The sequence below is a fragment of the Varanus komodoensis genome, unplaced genomic scaffold, assembly GCF_004798865.1.
Source record: "Varanus komodoensis strain SLA01 unplaced genomic scaffold, ASM479886v1 scaffold10, whole genome shotgun sequence".
Taxonomy (NCBI): domain Eukaryota; kingdom Metazoa; phylum Chordata; class Lepidosauria; order Squamata; family Varanidae; genus Varanus; species Varanus komodoensis.
In genome coordinates, this window is record NW_025335269.1 from 21253758 (window position 1) to 21274383 (window position 20626).

General features: G+C 42.6%; 1 protein-coding gene across 1 annotated transcript; it reads right to left on the bottom strand.

Annotated features, from left to right (window-relative positions):
- Positions 1–6027: 6027 nt before the first annotated feature.
- On the bottom strand, positions 6028–14900 carry CLEC3B (C-type lectin domain family 3 member B). Its single transcript, XM_044419175.1, has 3 exons — positions 14714–14900; positions 8983–9078; positions 6028–7777 (listed from the first exon to the last, which is right to left on the bottom strand). Exons 1-3 carry the CDS (start codon positions 14814–14816, stop codon positions 7377–7379), a joined length of 600 nt encoding a protein of 199 aa, XP_044275110.1. The 5' UTR covers positions 14817–14900; the 3' UTR covers positions 6028–7376.
- Positions 14901–20626: the final 5726 nt, after the last annotated feature.

Consider the following 20626-nt stretch of genomic DNA (forward strand, 5'->3'; position numbering starts at 1 on the left):
AGCCCCACGTAGAGCACATTACAGTAGACCATTCAGGAGGCTAGCAGAACATAGGTGTCTCTGGCTAGGCTCTGTTTTTCCAGGTAGGGCTGTAGTTCATAAATCAATCACAGCTAAAAGAAGGCGCTACTGACCACCAAGTCTACCTTAGAGTCAAGTGATAGTTTCAGGTCCAGGAGCACCCTGAAGCTATGAACCTCAGTGGGCAGAAGGGGTCATGAGGAGGAAAGCAGTCTTTTAAACATCCTGGTTCTAAGCATTATAAGCTTGAAAAAAATTAACCAGTAAGTTGAACTTGGCCACAGAAATGGAATGAGAGCCAGTGAGGAACCAACAGGATTGGAATAATACGCTCTGAGAAACTGGGCAGGATTCCACTTCATAGAAATGCATCCTGGCAAAAAGCCACAATGGATTGGGTGCTTTCAGAGGAACTCCAGCAGTGCCTGACAGAGGAGTGAACTCAGTGGGTTGACAATGATGGCTGCCAAAAGTAAGGCCTTTTAAAAAATGAGTATTTAGGTAGGGCAAAAAAGGCTAGTTTGAAGAAGGAAGCACACATATGTAATCTTTTACTTCTCTGTCAAACTATTCTGTCCAGATCACAAATTGAATATGAGTCAACAATGAGATCTGGCTGCAAAAAGGGCGGATGCATTAATATTATTTATTTATTTAAAATATTTTTATGCCGCCCCCATCACAACAAAGCCTCGGGGCGGCTTACAACAGAAACAAAGTTATACCAAATTATACAAAAACAAAATTATACAATAAAAATATTAAAACCTGGTGCATCTCGGCTTAAAAACTTTTAAAATCCAACACAATAAATTAACACTTAAAATAAGTTTTAAATAAAAAGGTCTTAGCCTGGCGCCGAAAAACAAACAACGACGGCGCCAGGCGGACCTCTCTGGGGAGCGCATTCCATAGGTGGGGCGCCACCGCAGAGAAGGCCCTCCTCTGGGTACTTACCCTCCTAATATCATTCACAGAGGGTTCCCGGAGAAGGGCATCTGTTGCTGATCTCAAGGGGTGGGAGGGCATATATGGACGCAAGCGGTCCTTTAGATAATAGAAGTCTTACTCCAAATCACCAGTTCCAGTTCCCCTTTACTCAGCACTGGTTAGGCCTCATCTGGAGTTCTGAGTCCAGTTCTGGGCACCACAGTTTGAGAAAACTCAGAGAAGCTGGAAAGGGTTCAGAGGAAGGCAGCAAGGATAATTCAGGGACTGGAAACAGAGTCTTGTGAAAGATTGAAACAACTGGACAAGGTTAATCTTGGGAAGAGGGAAGATATGATAGCAATCTTCCAGTACTTGAAAGGCTGTCACAAAGAAGAAGGCCAGGGTATCTTCTCAGTCATTCCAGAGTGCAGGCCATGGAATAATGGACAGAAGTTACAGGCAGCCAAGTTCCAGCTAAGTGGTACTGTGGCTTGCTACCTACAGTGAGTTTATCATGACATGTGAACTAAGTCACTCTTATTTGTATCACTCCTGCTGTGGCTGAAATGTCCAAAGGCAACCCCACATAAATTATTTTCTTGGAAAGGGGGCCCCAACATGGAGGTTTGAATTTTTATTAAGACACACAGTGGTTTTTCTCATAAGGGGGTCCTTTCTTCTTTGATGAGAAGCCAGTTCAAAGTGGTCAGACAGTGTATATTACATTTAAACCACAAGCTTCTGATACGCTTTCCCAAAATTGCAATCCCTAACATGCCTCTTTGCTTTCATTATTTCTTTACTGCAACTACTGTCTGCTTGGGTGAACCCAAGGGCAGCTGTGCTCATGTTCCTCACTGTTCTTGGCTGCCGTATTCTCTTCAAGATTCCCTCCCACTCTCAAGATCTCAGAGTCCAGGCATGCGGGGGGCACTGCTGTTGTCTTCCTACCAGCCAGATTGTAGGCTGTTCCCTGCTCACAATCTGCTACAGAGCAGGGCCAAAAACTGGTACTATGATACTAATGAGCTTTCAAGACTTTTCTTCCCCTGTGAAGTATTCTGTGGGCATCCCTTTATGCCAGGGATGTTCCTTTGGCCCTCCTGAGGACCCAGTCTGGCCTTTCAGGTTTTACCCAGTTGGTCATGTCCCTTGCTCATCCCTGGACCTCACTCCTTCCCACCCACCACAGATTGCTTAGCACTTTCCCAGCTTTTGTGCAGTTTTTCCTCCCATCTAAAAGGTCAACATGCTTAGCTGCTGGCACAAAAAAAGTTGAAGTTAAAATACGCTGCTATTTATTTATATTTATTTATTTAAAAATTTCTATGCCGCCCCATTCACCGAAGCCTCGGGGCGGCTTACAAAACAACAATTAAAATATAAAACACTAAAAATATAAAACACATAAACATTATAAAATAAGTCGCCTTGGCCGACACTAAAAATATAAAACACATAAACACGCTATGTGTGACCTCATCCCTTTTGCAACACCCATCCTTGGAAATGGCCCACAAAACCTTCTCCAAAATTGAATTTTGTCCTCGGGCTGCAAGAGGTTCAACAGCACTGCTTAATCCCCCACCCCCCTCCAAATTATGGAACCAAGGTGTTGCTTTACATAATTAACCTAATAGATCATCCTGACCTATAAGCTGGGACCACAGATGTTCTGACTTTCATCCATCTGGGACATTCGAATTTTCACATGGTTTAGAATGGCTTAGCACTGAGCAGATGGAATCCATTTGGTTTGGAGAACTGCCATCTCAAGTATTTTAAACAGAGCCAAAGTTCTACACATGAAAGCAAATACCAGAGGATTCTGGTCATCCATTCACAAAGGGCCACCCGCTGTATTTCTATCATCACTTCTTTTCTTCCAGTCTTGCTTCTTTCTTTCTCTTGTGTTGCTTGGGAAGGTAGAAGCCATCAGATGATGGCTAGAAGATCTGAATGACAAAGCTGGGACCAATAAGAGACCACAGCAAGAGGAGGTGGCCAGCTAAACGGGTTATTCTGGCAAATCATTGAAGTATAGTTGGCAGATAGTGAGATGCTCTCCATTTCAGACTCCAGGTAGTCTAGAATGGAAGCACAGGTACTGTTGCATTTTCCATGCTGCTGTGTAATAAGCTTGGGTACTTTAGCTCCAACACATTGATTAAAAAGGACAGAACTATGAAAATAGCAACACTTCTGGTAAGCTGATCTGAAATCTAGGCCAGACCTGATTTCTTGGAGTCAAAGGAGTTGACAGAAAAATAGTATTTCAAAGACCATATTTTTGTGGATGTATTGTTGAAGTCTCAAAGAATGTTTTCCATAGTTTGCTGACTGAAAATGGCTTAGATGAATACCCAGAATCTTACATTTGAGTCCACATTATGTGTGTGTGTGTGTGTGTGTGTGTGTGTGTGCGCGCGCGCTTATACTACTCTTGATTTACTTCAGTTTCATACCACTGCTGCTGTTTTTACTATGCTACATGTTAATAACTTGCTTGTGCCAAGTTACATAACTGATATATAAATCATAAAAATCAAATGATAGTTTAATTCAGCAATCCAACATGGATAAATCGATGTTGCAATAACAGATCTTGTCCAGCACATACAAAGCTCTTCTTTTGGTTCTTAGCTTTGCTAAAATATTCTGAGTTTTGTGAAATCCCAAATATTGCCAACATTTTCAATAACACGAATGAAAGAAATTTGTTCACATTTGCAGGTTAAATTATGATGTCTTCTAGAAGGCTTTTGACAAAACCCCTCACCAAAGGCTCCTGAAGAACTAAGCAGTCATGGAATAAAAGTGTGGGTGGGGGTGTTGTCTTATGGATCACTAACTGGTTAAAGGACAAAAGGCAGTGGGGTGGGGATAAATGACAATTTCTCCCAGTGGAGTCCCACAGGACTCTGTACTGGGACCAACCCATTAATAATGATCTGGAATTAGGAGTAAGTCGTGAGGTGACCAAGTTTGCTGGTGACACTAAACTTTTAGGGTGGTTAAAACCAGAAGGGATTCTAAGGCACTCCGAAAGGATCACCCCAAGCTGGGAGGATGGGCATCAAAACAGCAAATTCAGTTCAACATAAGCAAGAGTAATAGAAGTGATACAAGTTGGGACAAAAAATCCCAGTTTCAAGTATACACTGATGGGATCTGAAATAGCTGTGACTGAGGAGAGAGGGATTTTGGGGTAGTGCTGGACAACTTGATGAAAATGTCAGCCCAGCGCTCAGCTGCTGTGAAGAACGTCAATTCCATGCTAGGCATCACGAAGAAGGGAATAAAAAATAAAACTGCCAAAATCTTGCTTCCCTTAGGCAATTCCCTGGAGTGACCACACTTAGAAAATTGTGTCCAGTTCTGGTCAGCTTTCCTGAAAAAGGACTTTGCTGAGTTGGAAAATATGCAGAGAAAGGCAACAAACATGTTTGGGGGGATGAAGCAACTCCCCTATGAGGAGCAGCTAGGACAATGAGGACTGTTCAGCCTAGAAAAACAGTAAGAGGAGACATGATAGTGCTAGTTAAGATAATTTATGGTGTGGCAAAAGTAGAGGAGACATTTGTACCCCTCTTTCATAACACCTAAGCCTGGAGTCATCCCATGAAGTGGACTGGTGGAAGTTTAGGACAGATAAAAGGAACTATTTCTTCACCGAGTATAAACTATGGAATTTGCTGCCATGGGAAGTGGTGCTGGCCACCAATTTGAATGGTTTTAAAAGAGGATTGGACACATTCATAAGGGAGAAGAGTATCAGCAGCTACTCGGTTTGCTGGCTGTGTACTGCTTGCATACACCAGTTGCTGAGGAGCTGGGCAGGAGGAGGTCTTGCACATATCCCGCTCGAGGGATCCTGTGGGGAGCTGGTCTGTCACCATGTCTACGGAGTGCTGGACTAGATGGACTGCTGCTCTGATCCAGTATGGCTTTTCTTATGCTCTCTGTGAGCTCCATGACACAGAACCTCTTTCTTCCCTGATTCAGAAAAAGTTAGCTCCAATGTTGGATCCAAGAGGGGCTGAAAGGGATCAGTCCCATGCATGTGATGCAACCTGGCAGTCGCCCGCTCAGCTAGACTGCTGCTTGCGGGTGCTTTACTGGCAGTAATGAAGACAGATCCAGCTGGCCTTTGGGCATGCATGAAATGGGAGCGGGCGCCACCTTGTGCTTTCCCTCAGCCAGCAAGACATCTTGAGCCGGCCCGGAATGCCGCCTCATCGCCCCTACATGCACTGGCTCCACCTCAGAGCCTCATTAAGGTCGTTTGGCCAAAGGCACCCAGAAGCCTCCTTGCGAACAGCAATCCTGATAACACAGGCTTGGATCCAGGTTTATGCCTGGTCAACTGCATCGGCAGAAGTGGACATTCCTACCCGCTCCTTGTCACAGCAGGACATCCTGAAAAATGTGATATATGAAGTCAAGAACCCCTGTAGAATGGATGAGGAAAGAGGAGTGTGTGTGTATTTTGGGGAAGGTGACATCCTGCACCATTGGGAGAAAGAACCTTTTGGAAGCAGAATCCTTCCTCTTTCAGAAGGCTCCTAGCTCTCATGCAAGGCAGATTCTACATCCAACCCATAGTGGCCCTGCTTTTGGGGAATCTAGCCCTGTAAAGGAAACATTGTGCAGCTGAGTTCTTGACACTCTTTTGCTATTTTCTGGCTGGCTGATGAATTATTTCTCATGGATATACAGCAAGATTCCCATATCTGCTGGTTCGATTACTGTGTTTTCACTTAACTGCAGTTGAGCTCAGTCCAAAAGTGAAGTCTCAAAGTGCTAAAGAGAAATCATAAAGTGCTGTAAAGTGCTTCCTTTGAGTGGAATTTTTAAATTTAATAAGGAAAGAAAAATATATATGCTGAGGTTGCTAGGATGAATGGTAAGAATGAATCTTCCATCTGTGTAATTGTGAAAAAGGAAATTTGTAAGTACAGTATATAATGTTTGCTATTATTTAGGCATCTGGTGGGAGGCTTAGATATGGGGGCGGTCCTGTTGTATTAGCACCCTAAGAAGAAAACATGCCATTAAAACAGAGAGACGCTGTTCTTATATCAAGTCATATGTCTTTATTCCATGATAATCTCAACAGAAAGTTTGGCAGTGATAGTCTTACTTCTCGATCCTTCTATTCTAGTTGACTTGCTATAAAATCTGAAAGATACTTGTAACTGCATGTTGCCCTGTAAAACTAGCAAGCAAGGCATCTCCACTGGATTTTAGAAGAGGGTTTTCACAATTCGGCAATATGTACCAGACTCTGGGGGTTTGATGTATATTTCTTCTTTACTCCTTTAAACAGAGGAAGCCAATCCTATCCCTGTGAGCGAATGGAAATGCCCCCCTTTGTGGATGCAAGTGATCCACGTGTGCAAATGCACACATGCCCTTAGAGAGAGTGTGAAAAAGTTCTGCATTGGGTGAAGGATTGATCCATTCATGCTGCTGAGGTAGGGAGGCACTAGACTGGCACTGTCTTCTCCAGAAGAAGCACGGACTTCTTTCCTTCAGTTCCAGTTGAGGAGAAGATGACACAGGTTGGAGCTATAGTGACTTTTCAGCATCTTGCAGTCCCTATTACTTCACCACCGCCACATGATAATCTTGGTTTGCTGATGGTTGCATGTTCCCCCGAGTCACCCTTCCTTCTCATTCCTTTTTGCTTTGTGCTTCCAGTCAGATGTGTTCAACCAGATGGAAGTTACTGTAGCACCGATGGATGCAAAGTTCTTAGATTGTGTCTTTAGTTCACACAAAGGGGTGGATGCTTTTGTTGGTTCTGCTTTGGCTTCTCCTGTTGTCACCCACATTGCTCAGGGTAACAGCTTAGGCTCAAGTGGCTCTGCTTAACTCTGATTTAAGTGGTGCTAGAAGTTGCTAAGTGGATTTATGCGACTTGGCAATGTGGCCATAAGAAGGGTGTGACATTAAATGAAAGCAGGCTGTGCTGAGACCTTTCCAGCTTTCCAGCTGAATAGATGATAAACAGGACAATTTGGCAATGTGGGTTTAATTTGGTGCAATCAGCAGGAAACAAAGAAGATTTCAAGAAAATTACATGCAACAGCAAACTAAGTATCATAGTATTTTTTGCAATGGATGCTCAGACAATAAAGCCTAATAAATCTTGTGTGTAAAAATATATATCTATAACTCACGCCTTAGTAAGAATAACGTAGCTGCTAAAATGGTGGATGTAGCTTTCAGTCAATTAAAGTGCAGCATAGATCTAATCCATTACCAAGCCATGACTTTATGTGCCAAGAGTATACATGTGTGTGTGTTTTCCTTGTAGATGTGTATGTATATTTAGATGCATACAGATATACACACACGGCTCTCTTCCAGGTGTCACACGGAATGCTTTACTCTGTTCTTCCGCACCAGGAGCCTCACCATTAAACAATCGCGAACTGGCACGTGTAGGGCAGCGGGTCTCGGCACTTCTTGTCAAACCACTTCCCAACAGCAACCCCGGAAAGTGCTGCACAGTTTTCTTGCTTCCCTCCATCAGGCTGGGTGGTGATCTCCGTTTCCCAGTTCTTGTAGCTGATGCTGCTGCTGGTCATGTCCACCCATTTCCCTTCAACCGCGAGGTCGTTAATGCCAAGCCAAACTTCTGTTTCAGGCCCCAGGATCTTCCTCGCATAGTCATAGAGAGCATCATTTTCGTCACCTGTCACCGGCGTAGTGAGAGTGCCACCTTGAGAGATGCAGTCTTCACTGGCCTCATGATAGGTCTTTGCATCAGAAAAAGCCAGGATACATTTTAGGTTGATCTTGGTGCCTTTCAGACAAACTGGAAAAAAAAAGGGAGGGGGAGAGATCAGGAAGGAGGAGCAACAGAGAAAGAACTTTCTTACTGAAAGGATAATAATGATGCTGTTACCCATACATACAAGGATGCAGTTTTTATTCCATTCCTAATAAATGTGCTTGACAAGCATGTTGGTAGACTTACTTTTTTTCTCCTCGCCTCCCTCTTTCTGCTACCACAAGCATTCAGTTGGAAAATGACTGTGCCATCACTGGTGATAAGCAATGCAATGCAACGTGGATTCACGTACCAGAACAAGCAACCCTGCGTGCTTTCCACATTTTGCATTTTTTCCCTGGGTGAGCGTGACAGATGATCAGGTGGTTTCCATGCTAGTATGGTTTCCACCCTCCCCACTCAGTCCTCCCACTGTTGGCATGTATCCCATCAGCTACTGCTCCTGAAATTCAATCCTACTCTGGATGGCTGGAAAAGCTCCTGCAGCTGCCTCTTTTTTCAAAGACTCTGTGGTAGCTGCATACCAGGACCATGGAAACCACAATGCCAGGTTTGGATGACAAGAGGAACCATGGTGAAGCATAGAACACATTGTTGCTTCTTACTGTGGTTTCTAAAAATCAAGCGTACCATACTGAAATATGGTTCAGATGATGCATCAGACCAAACTGCACTAAGAACTACCCTGGCTTGTTGTGTTGTGCAAAACCACCCAGTGTTTCCAACTACATCCCAGGTCATTTTAACCATCCCAGTAGAAGTGGGCTCAATGGGACCCCATGACTTTAGCAGGCTTAAAATCTGACAGCCAAGAAGTGGGCTGGAAGAGCCTCTAAGAAGCTTTCCTTTTCTTTGTCTCAACTCTGTAGTCAGGTGTGGTGTGAGGTAAAAGCAAGACATCTTGAGAAAACAGATATCAAGACATCTTGAGCAAGACATCTGGAAGAAAACCAAGACATCTTCAGTTTGAACATCATGAAAAACCACAGTTAGTGCTACAAACTATAGTTCACCAACCAGTTTCAAGCTGCAGTCTAAGATCCAGATTTGTTGGTCCTAAACAAACCAGTATTAGTGAGGCATTTTGGGTTTGGAGATGCAAACCAACCACAGGTTAACTGAACAAACCATGGTTTTGGGTCACATATAAAAATCCCATTGCCTGAATGTGTTCTGCAAGCTGAGGCAATGGCGTGGAGTGTGAAAGTTATGAGTGTTAGATTATGTACCTGTTTGAAGTGCTTGCTTTTCCTTGAGCAAAGCCACCTCCTGGGAGAGATTGTCCAGCCTCTCATTTAAGTCTGCAAGCATTTTGAAGTTTACATCTGTTGAAGAAACAAACAGATAAATGACGGCATCCGCTTTATGAAAAGAATTGGCATGCACACCTCCATTGATGATGCAACCAATGGTACAGTGAATGAAAATGCAAATAGCATATTACAATGCATACTTGTCCCAAATACCATAGAGTATATGACATGAACAGGTCACTATGTTTCCACATGGCAAAAAGATTACCTCCTGTTTGCATGTCTGCTGCATTAGCATCACTTCTACCCAGATCAGCTCAAAAGATTATAATTCCTGGCTCTTGTTTACTTTCTGTATTCTTTCTTTCCTCCCCCATTTTATTGTATATTCTTTTCTTTTATCCTGATAAAGTAAGAGGGATGGTACCAGAATTCTAAAGGGTGCTGGTTCAGTAATAATGTGTTATTCACTGTCTTTATGCAATTAAAAATAATTGGCTGAATTCCACTGGTGCCACTGTGAATCAAGGACATCTGGTGACACTGCAGCTGGCATGCATTCAAGCTTATTATTCAAAGCAAGACTTGTTTAAATGTTTCCTGCTTCTCACTGCCATCAGAAGTTACTTTCAAGTTGCTCGGTGGCATTTGAACTCCACTGACCTATAATAGCCATACTGGGCCTCACATAGTAATTTATGTCAAGATGAGAGAGAGGCAAGCCAGTAGCCTCCAATTAGCTAGCAGTTCAATTTTCGATCTTCAGTTCAGCCTCTAATCTTCAGCTTGCATAAACAGAGCAGAAAGTGAATCAAGCTCATTGGCTGCTACTTCAAGACAACTACTATATAAAGAAGCTGTGAGTAGAACAGAAGCTTAGAATGATCCTTGGCTGATTTATTCAATTCTTTGGTCTACACATAGATCAACATCCAGTTTTTGACACACAGCATAAAAGGTAGATCTGATTAAAGATGGGCCCCAAATATCCCCAGACCTGACCATCTTGTTGATTATAATTCCCTGTATGTCTCCATTTTTGTGAGATGCCAGTGCTGAAATAATTTATTCTATGAAAGAAATGGTAGAAATTAAACATGTCTCATATGGACAAAAAGTGAAGTGTGTGTTGCTATTTATTATTATTATCACATGGCATTGATATCATGTCATTTCTCCTCTTATGAGGAACCCAAGGTGGCTTACATAACTCAATTTTATCCTCACAAAAACAACAACCCTGTGAGGTAGGTCGGGCTGAGAGTGAGTGACTGGCCCAGAGACTGGGGATTAGAACCTGGATCTCTCAGCTCCCCAATCCAACACGCTAAATACTGCACCACACTGACTCTCACGATCTCTAAAATATCACTCTTTTACTCCTCCCTTAGTTCACTTTAATGAACTCCACAAAAGTTACATTAATCAATATTGTCATTCTGATTCCTCTCACCAAAACACATTCTGGGGAAATCTTTATGTTACGGCACTCTAGTCAAAGGGGATCTTTCATCACAATATTATTCCTATTTTGATGGATGAGCTTACTTGCTCCTAGGATGTGTACCCAGCAGAGTTCGTTTTATCTTAGCATGAGTGCCGTTTTGTGCTGTCACTCTTGACAAGAGAGTTTCCCTGCTTTGCCAGATGTATACTTAACTGCAAAAATGAGCTGTCTGAAAGGTGCCATAAGATTCTATGGGTCTGGTTCAATTCATGGTTCAATATAAATTGAACCCTGTATACATGCTCCGCCGCAGGAGAATGATAGAGGGAGGGTAACTGAGTGCTGACTGCTTCCTGAACGAAAAATGAATAAAGTCACTCTATGTCTGTTTTCCCCAGTATGACGCTGCTCAGATTCAGGCTCTGGCTCCTCCAAAAGAAAATCTCCACTCCCACCCAAACTAATGTTGGATGTCCTCCTTTCCATACAGCACCACTCACCCCATTCAGCAGGGTCTTCTGATTCTCTGTGTAGCATTTCCTGCGGGTTGAAAGAAGGCAGGGGGAAATGCATTTCCTCCAGAGTGATTGAGCCAGGATAAATCTGGATCCAGCCCAATTTGTTGAATCAGAGTACTGGTCAAACACATCTGGAGGCCCCAAGTTGGGGGAGGCAGTTCTAAGTGATATTTGCAAAGTTCTCAGCTTAGAAAGGTCCGCCCTGGGGGCCTATCATTCAGGACACACAGTTACTTATTCCACTTGCATCTCCTCTTTCTTCCCCCTGAACGCTGCCCTGGTGTTGCTGGCTGTACCAGTAATGATACCCTTGCTGGGTTCATGGAAGAATCCTGGCCGATTTTAGAAACCTGTGGCTATGCATCCACGCAGTAGTTTGCACTATGGATGAACTTCTGTATAAACATACCTTCTCGCCGAGGGACACAAACATCTTACAAACCTAGAAGTGTTGACTCAAGTATGGCCCATGGATCAGTGGGACTCCCACGTAAGCAAGTATAGGATTTCAGCCCATGTCTTTTGCAATAGATTGCATAATGCTTCCAGATCCATTTTAACCACAGTATTGTTTCTTTTGCATATCCTGATATAATGGAGAAGAAGCAGTAGCCAATGAAGATCCATGATGCCAACTGTAGCCCTGTGGGTACTCCAACCTCCACTTGTGGTAGCCGCGCCAGCTGCTGTCCGCTGAGCAGAGTCTGTAAGCAGGCGCATTTCAGCTCAGGGGAGGATGAAGTTCACAACCATGGGAGAAAAATGGAAAACTAACCTGTTCACATACAGGTTATGCTGGACCATCCACTTCAAACTGCAAGGGAGGTGCACCTTAAGTTAGGAAGCTCTTCTACAAGGAGGGAGAAGCGAAGTCTCCTTGCACACTGAAAGCTAGCACTTCAGGGAGAAGGCAATCCATTAACACCAGTTACTCTGACTACAAAAGCTACAGAAGGATCGCACTATTCAACCAACAAGATTGTACTGATGTTTCTGGCCCAGTGCAGAGAGATATGCCTCACCTCCACTTGAAAATAATTGAAGGCACTTTTTAACTGTTTTTTTAACACTTGATGGGTATTCTCAAAAATGATAAATTGCAGAAACCGAATGTATGTATCTAATTAATGACATGGCTTAATGGGACACATTAATTGTTCTTTTTCTCACACTGAATGTGATTCCAAATGTTTATTGTGCCTTCAACCATGGTGCTGTTCCAAAAAGTTTTGCAGTCTGAGTCAAAGGGATCTCTCCATTCCATGTACTTAAGCCTAGCAGACAGCCTGATGGCATTTTATTTCACTACTGGTGATGGGACAGTGTTCTCCACTGCAGTTGAGGGCCCCTGACTAGCCTAGAGTCTGTAGGCCAGGCCATGTAGCACATCATTTTGTCTGTTCCTCACCCCAAAGCAACTGCCTCACCCGGCTTCACAGTAGGACCACCCATAATCACCCTGCCTCACCCACAGGATTTTAGGGGGGTCTAGACTATGCCATCTTCTACTCACAGCCCTCCTTTGTTCTCCATTTCTTCCATCTGCCTTGTTACCATGGATAATTCGTCAAGGCATACAATATAGTCACATGCACAATGGCCTCTGATTGTCAGCACTAGGGCAAAAACCACCCCAACTTCTTTTAGTTTTTCTGCACTTTGTTACTCGCTTTTCTCTTTGGGCAAAATCATCGAGCTTCATCCTTGAGCTGAAATTGGTTTCTACAGACCTAAGTTTTCAGAGATCTCCTAGTCACAGCTGGAGAGCTGCATATTAAAATAGAATGTCAATATCTTGCAGTGATTGTTGATAGTAATTCCAAACCCAGTGACAGAGAGCCAGATCTTGTTTTAACATATACTTGATTTGAACCTCCATACATCAGCCAGTCAAAACGATTTAAATATTGCAGGGCTTTTTCTACAGTTAATGTTATAAAGAGATATATTAATAATTATTCATGCATTTAGCATGTGCATAGTGCATGACCTTATTTCATAAAATCCTCTTGACATGCATGATGTAGGCTAGTAAGGGGAAAACAATGAGAACCAGAAAGAGTAAAATAACCACTCACAAGTAGGTAAAATTACTATGTATTTTACTGTGGCTTTTTATATAGCTGACTTTTTTATATAGCTCTGCCAAGATTATTTATTTCTGGAACTACATGAACTTCTGCTTTAGTATGGCTGTTCTGTTTTACGGGTGGGGGGTGCATGTATTCGTGCATGTGTGTGGGTTTTTTTGGCAATGTTATTGCTTGGTATTTTAAAGTGAGATTTTAACCTCTTTTGATGTTACCCAGAGAATGTTGGGTTTTGCATACTGATAAATTTAATAGAACCAACACAAAAAGAAAGACTTGGAATCTGTGAGAGTCCTTCTTAGAGCAGACCCGTTGAAATGACTACCTCCACAAACGTTAAAAGTATTTTTGTGCAGAGACCACGCAGAAACCTGGAATTTGGTTCATGCATAACTTGAGAGATACCAAGTAGTTTTAACAAGTCTGCAAAGGGGACACTTCACTTTAGAGTAAAAACCAGAAGCATAAAGATTTCCTCATGAGATAGACCAGCATTCTAGCACAGAGTACTAGCCTTGGGCTAGTGTGACTTCTGCTGGCTCTTCTGATTCAGCTTGGAGGGGGGAGAACCCTTTGAGTAGAAGCAAGAAGCATAAAATACCATGCCCTATGACTTTACTCTCTCCTTCCTGGGAAGCAGCATGTTTCAATCTGAGACCGAATAGAGTAACAGCTCTACTTTACATGCCCATTTTGCTTCTTTGTCTTCATGGCATCAAAGAACCTCTGAGAAGCTGTTGGTAGAACCCTCTGCACGTCTACAGAGAAGAGGTTCTCACGGACTTTGACAGGACTTAATGTGTGCAGGGCAGCAGTCAGCAGATCTAAGGAGTCAACCATATCCCTCCCAGTATTCCCACCATCACTTCTTCTTTTAATTTACATTTTGCCTGATAAAGATTCAGTAGAACTCTACAGCTTGGGTACCATCTTTGCTATTATTATGTGCTATTAAGTCCTCTCTGACTCAAGATGACCCTGCTGAGGAAAGCCTTCCAAAATGTCTTGTCTTTGACAGCCCTGCTCAGCTTTTGCAAATGGTTACTGTCGTATAAGATTTTAATTAGTTCTTATATATCTCTTGTGGATTTTGGATAGGTAGATACATCCATACACAAACACATGACAAAATCAGCTCCTTTTATGAGTTCCATTTATTCTTAAGTAATAGGAGGGCTTTATATATTGTATATTGTACAAGATTGTATATGTAATATTGTATATATGTATATATATTTATAAACTTTATATAGTGCATATTGTATATATGTACACACACACACAGTGCATATTGTATTATATATTGTAACCTGGTAATATTTTTAAAATGTGAAACCTATCTGAGATGTAACCTTGAAACTGAAACAGGAAAAAATCTGTAAAAAACGGAGTAATCATGCCAAGATAGGAATTTGGGGTGCCCCCAGATGGATGGCTCCTAGCTTTACTGATGAAAATACATCAATACATTGGCCAGCTTTCCGTCTTTTCTTCCTTAAGGTTTTTTTTTTTTTTTTGGGAAAAGGAAAATATCATGGAAACAAAATCAAGAATAGAAGAATAGTAGAATTCCATGCATGAGGAAGGGTGATTGCAGAATAAAATCCTTGTCCGGAAACCCCCTTGCCAATTAATTTTCTTTGCTCTCTTACCTCTTTTGGGCTCTGCCTTTTTCTTGGATCTGGTGCCTTGCTGAATTGTCAAATGTGCCATACAAAAAAGGCACACAAGAAGGCAAAATCCTCGGAAAGGCATTCTTCTGCTGTTGCTGCTGTTTATTCTTGAAGGGAGCTGAGCTGAAGTGGCTTTGCGCTGCCCTGAGCCAGGCTTCTTAACATGGGCTTTAACCAACAGTCTGGCCAAGAAACTGTTCCAGATTCTTCCGTAGCATTCCAGGGACTAGAGGTTATTTTTACAGATTGCTGGGAGAGATCTAATATCATAAGGGCTTTCAAAAAAGGAGTGCGTGTCTGGAAATAAGATGTTTCGATTGTTTCCTAGGTTAAGCTTAAACTGACAGACAAATAGCCCAAATGCGTGTTTTTCCAAGAATTTATAGAGATTCCAAAACAGTGTTGCCACATTTTTCTCTGTCAGGCTGTTACCAGCTTTTCACCCATCCATGTAGCTGTACCTATAAAATGTGCTGACATTTCTTTAAGGCTCAATTGCTTTTCTGCTTTCCTCCTACAGCACAGACATGCAAACTGGCCAGCAAAATTCAGCGAACAACATCAGGAATAAATAAATAAAACCAGAAAACATCCAGCTTCATTCAGATAAAGGTTGCAAGACCAAGCTACTAAGAATACAGGGAAAGAATGAACAAAGGATAAACACAGGCAAAACAATGGTTGATGGCATTCGGCTCCATTGATTTCATCTACATAGGCAAAATAATTTCTGATGTTCAGCTTCATCTACTGAGTTCTGCAATGGGGGAAAGGCACCAGGAGCAGGGCCTGCTTTTTTCCTAGTAAGTTGGCAATTAATTCTATCAGTTGCTCAATGGCAATGTGTGAGGAATCTGATTGAGGGTAGGAATCCACTGGATTTCTTTCGTTCAGGTTCCTGGCTCCCAGCCTGCTATCTCACTGCTTCAGGCCTGCCTTGGGCCCAGTGTTCACGTGGGCATGTGGCAGGAAGGAAGTCCAAGTGAGCATGGGAGGCCAGCTTGCACACATGTTGCTGTCATGCAAGCAGCTTTCTGCTTCAGCACACGTGACTCATGGGCATTGTGTACTTTGCACACTTTGTGCAAAGGAAGGGTCCATTAGTGTTCTCAGACGTTCACAGACTTGATCTTGACTTGGCGTACCTCACGGCCGGTGTCAAGCACAGGAAAGAAGAGCGGCAAGTGCAAGAAAGCCAGATTCTGGCCTGATAAATGGGAGGTAGAAATGCAATCAGCAAAGCTACTGCGGTGCAGTGGTTACAGCAGGACTCTGCAAGCTTGGATTCTAGTCCCCTCTTAATTGTGGAACTCAATGGAGAACTTTGGGCTGGTCACTCACACTCAGTCTAACTACCTCACAGGGTTGTTGTGGGAATCAGGTGGAGAGGAGGCTAATGTCAGCTGCCTTGGGTTCCTTGAGGAGGAAATATAAATGTAATGCATACATACATACCATGTTTCCCTGAAAATAAGACCTAGTACTATTTTTGGTACTTGCTAAAATATAAGACCTACCTTGAAAATAAGACCTAGCTGTGTTTATTCCCAGGGCCAGTGGGGGACATAAAGAGCCTTTTTAAACTTTATTTTTTAACTTAACTTTAACTTAATGCACTGTGTGGAGGAAACATGCTTATGCAGCTCTGCTCCCTCTGCTTCCTGCGGAGGGAGCAGAGTCGCATGAGCCAATGCTTCCTCTGTAGCGCCGGCTCCTGTCACAGGCGGAGTGATACCAGATGTACATGTATTCATGCTGTTGTACATGAATAAGTGTGGATTGTTGTACATATTAAAAAATAAAATAAAAAATAAGACCTACCCCAAAAATAAGACCTAGTGTGTTTTTGTGAGCCAAAAAAAAAATATATAAGACACTTATTTTTGGGGAAACACGGTACATACATACAATGTATTTCTGAGTGTGTGGATGGATTAATAAGGAGAGTTCCATGTGTTAGAATCCTGCCTGTCACACTCCAGGCAAAGATGCACAAGCACCACCACTATCCTAGCAAATAAATCCCTAACCAAAGCAGCTGCACAAGTACGGGGCACTATTTTTTATGATTCCTAAAGACAACAACATAAGCAACCAATCACCCTTGGACTAATAATTTATTGCAATAGCCAATGGAAAAATCAATGAATTCTGACAGCCATTTAGAAGGACCCAATGACTATTTCATGTTGTCTGCCTGTCTCCAAGCTAAAACCAGCTGCCTACATTCTCGGAGGGGGATTTGCAGGTGTAGGCAGCAAGTAAGAGTGCCTGAAGAGGACTTAGTGAATGGCAAACCCTTTACTTGTGAATGCATCTCCCTGATACAGAATGGAAACCCAGAACGGTTTTGTTCAGAGTGAACATTCATAGGAAGTGTCCTAAGTATTGCTGATCTGGGGAGATAGCATGGTGAGATTTTGCACTGCACTGGGGTTATTGCTGCACTAATCCAGACCAAGATGCTGCACTAGCTGCCAGTGTGGGTTACTGAGTTGGTTAGCATCCACTGCATCCCCCATTAGTCATGGCATAGCTCTGGCATGCGCCGTTACATCATGGGGCTTTGAGTGGATTGAAGGAGCACTGGGAAGAAGCAACACTGCAGAGAATGCTATGCTAGGCATTCCCCAAAACCAAAGCATGGGGAAACTTTTAACAAGCATTTAGCTTGCCAGGGTCAAGGATAATATCCGGTTTAATATACAAAGACAAACGTTCTATTGCTGTGCTATAAGAAATGCAGTCAAGTATCTACACAATCATTTTGCTATATTTAAAGATAAGTTATTATTTAGAAATGAATAATGGATTTAGAGGTATTAGCACTTCAAAGTCACCAACATCCTGACACAGCAAGAACAGAATGAGTTTTTCATGATCTCCACCAGAAATAGCTTTCTCCTTTTTTTAAACCTCCAGTACAACACATTCTGTGCAACTCAAAAGCTTCCTCACTTTTTCTGAACTTCAGCTGTTTCAGGTACTGTAAAGTTGTTCCTTTCCTGTCTCCTCTTGAAACTTTTACTTAACTTTCCCTCAAATTTCTGATTTTTTCCACATGCTGACATTGTATAAGTCACTCTGCAAGTTGCAAGTGCACAAATGTTTTAATAATCTGCCTGGTAGTCATTTGTGACATTCTTGACAGCCTAAAAGGGGGGAAAAGATAATCTCTTCCAATTAGAAAAACTGGTTGCCTGGAAACAATTATTAGTCACCATTGGTAACTATGTGAGAGGCTATTGACACAACAGGATTGATACATCCATTGAGATAACCCTGTGAAGGTACCAGCTTGTTAGCTGTTACAAAGTATGAACAGTGCAATGAAGAATGGCCAGACATTTTTGATTATGAAAAGGACAGACATAGAGCCAATGTAGAAGAAACAAATGGGCCCTGAGATCTCAAGTAGCTTTAGAAAAAGTTCTAGGAAATTAGCAGATATTGCCAGGTAAGTAAATGGGGCAGAATGCACTTTAGGACACATTTTGAAATAGAAGACCTCCCCTGCCCCCACTTTTTTATTAGTGGTGTTAGTTATTTAATGGTTAGTTTTGTGAATGGTGTTGATATTTGTTATCCCGCTTTTGTTTCAACTGCAAACAAATGCTAAGCCTTAACTGTGAACCTGGGAACAACCGCAGAAGGGGAATAGAACCAAGTGACTAGTTATGGCTTTTACATTCCCAGTCTGGACATAGCTGGATTCCACACCAGCAAACAAATATGAAATAAGTAGGTCATGAAGGAATTCATACATCCTTTCTGTGCCTGGTTTGGTCTGCCAGGTAAACGGCTAACAGATGGCATGAGAAGAGGACGCTGAGCTGCAACTTGCTTGAGGGGTTGCAAGTAGGCAGTGCTTGGCTCCATCAAATCCAATAGTGTTTGTTCCGTCGGTGCTTAGAACTTGTTTGTACTTGCACTGGTGACTGCAAAACCGATAGTATACAAACATCCTGTAGCTCATGTTTACATGTGTTTATTGATTTAACTAATGCATATCCTGCCTTTTTTCTTTTAAAGAACTCAAAGTGGCTTACATCATTTGCCGCCGCCTCCTCTCAGTGTAATCCGCACAAAAACCCTGTGAGGTAGGTTGAGCTGAGTCTGTGACTGGCCCAGAGTCACCCATTTGGCTCCATGGTTGAGCGGCGACGAGAACCAAAGATGCCCGAGTCCCAGTCCCACACTCTTAACCACTACACCACACTGGCTCTTATTTGGAGGAAGTAAAATACGAACTAGGAGTAAACCAGTCTCTGGGTGCTCTAAATGATTTGGGTTCCCTGAACACTGGTCAGGACTGATGGGAGTTGAAGTCCAAAATGAGTGGAGAGCAGCAGGCTGGGAAAATTTGTAAACATATCCCTGATTCTAAGTGATTGTCCAAAAGATAAACTGCTATATAAAATGTTACTGCTATTACAGTCAGATAAACGTATCCTGGCTCACACGTTGTATTCAAATGCCGGAAATCCAGTGGCACCTCCACATATGTAACAGCCTCCTGACTCCTGAACTTTTCAAAATTTTATTTTTCATCCAGGGTTATGGCCTCCTCACGATGGCCGTCACACAACAGTGAAATTCTGAAACTGATTCATGGTCCTTTAAGGGAGGAGTATGTGGTTTTGTATTTACTGAAATGATCCGGTGAACTGAAACTTGAAATAAGGCATTTGGGACTAACTAGCAACCTTGAAAATGCTGTTGCAAAAGATCATCAGAGGAAAAAAATAGCCAATTGCTTCTCATGAATGAATAAGATTTCTTAAAAGAGGATTTTTTTCAGGACAGCTGATCTGCATTATAGTTCAGAAGGACCCTTCCAACACTGACGCATGAATAAAAATATTTTGAAGTACTGGATAGAGTATTTCTTATTTTCTCTGAAGCTTTGGAAATACTTGGTTTATTTCGTGAGGCTTTTGGATGTTACATTTTGAGCAAAGCAATAAAGTTTCTGGGACAAGCACTGAGTTCTTTGCTCCACAGATGTTTCTTTTTATTGTTTGACTGGATGAATGACAATGAAAACGTGGCAATAGCTGCGCGGCAACACGTGGAAATTTCCACCGGCCTCGATGGCAGCAGCGAAGGCCGCTCTCTAATCTTTGAGCCATGCTGCTTGGGTGTGCTGGCAGCCGTCTGTTCGGAGCAAGATGCTTATGCCTTTGTGCCAGATACAGAATCTTGTCCACACCATTCTTTGCCGTGTGGAACAAGGCAGTTCACTTCTGAGACATTCTATTTCTTTAAAACCTGCCCAGAGACATAATACAGATCAGGCTGCCTAAGCCACCCAGTGTGCTTGTGGCTCCCTTCTCTAGTACAGCCTATTGTATTTGTGGGGACAATAACCTGGATTAACAGGGAGGGGCTCTGTGAATACCACTGGAGTCTTCAGGTCTGTCATTGCTTTTGCTGCACCCTTGCTGCATGTGTGAGTTTTAGATAGGGCAAGCACAGTGCCGGCAAACCCAACCCTTGAGATCTGAGGTGGAGGTCCTGCTCTGGGAGCCCTCTTTGAAGGAGATTAGGAGGGAGAATAGCCGGAGGAGGGTCTTCTCTGCGGTGGCACCCCGATTATGAAATATGCTCCCCAGAGAGGTTTGCCTGGTCCGTTATATTCTTTTTGGCGTCAGCTAACCCCTTTTTATTTTCCCACTATTTTAAAGTTTAATTTTAACTGGGGTTTTAGCATATTAACTGTCAGATGCTGTGGTGTTTGTTTCATTCTGCTCATTTATTATACGCCATCCTGAGACATTTGTAGGGGACGGGTTAGAAAAGCTTTTAATAAATAAATACCGCAAAAGCCTTCTTGTGAGCATGCATACTGGCAAGAGCAGATCAGAACAGAAACTCTTTTCCACATCACGA

Excerpts from the sequence above, each read along its gene's own strand:
- CLEC3B (XM_044419175.1), bottom strand. The coding sequence starts at position 14,816 with ATGCCTTTCCGAGGATTTTGCCTTCTTGTGTGCCTTTTTTGTATGGCA. Across the intron at positions 9,079-14,713 it reads AAAGGCAGAGCCCAAAAGAG|ATGTAAACTTCAAAATGCTT; the intron begins GTAAGAGAGCAA and ends TTTCTTCAACAG. Across the intron at positions 7,778-8,982 it reads AAAGCAAGCACTTCAAACAG|TTTGTCTGAAAGGCACCAAG; the intron begins GTACATAATCTA and ends TTTTTTTTCCAG.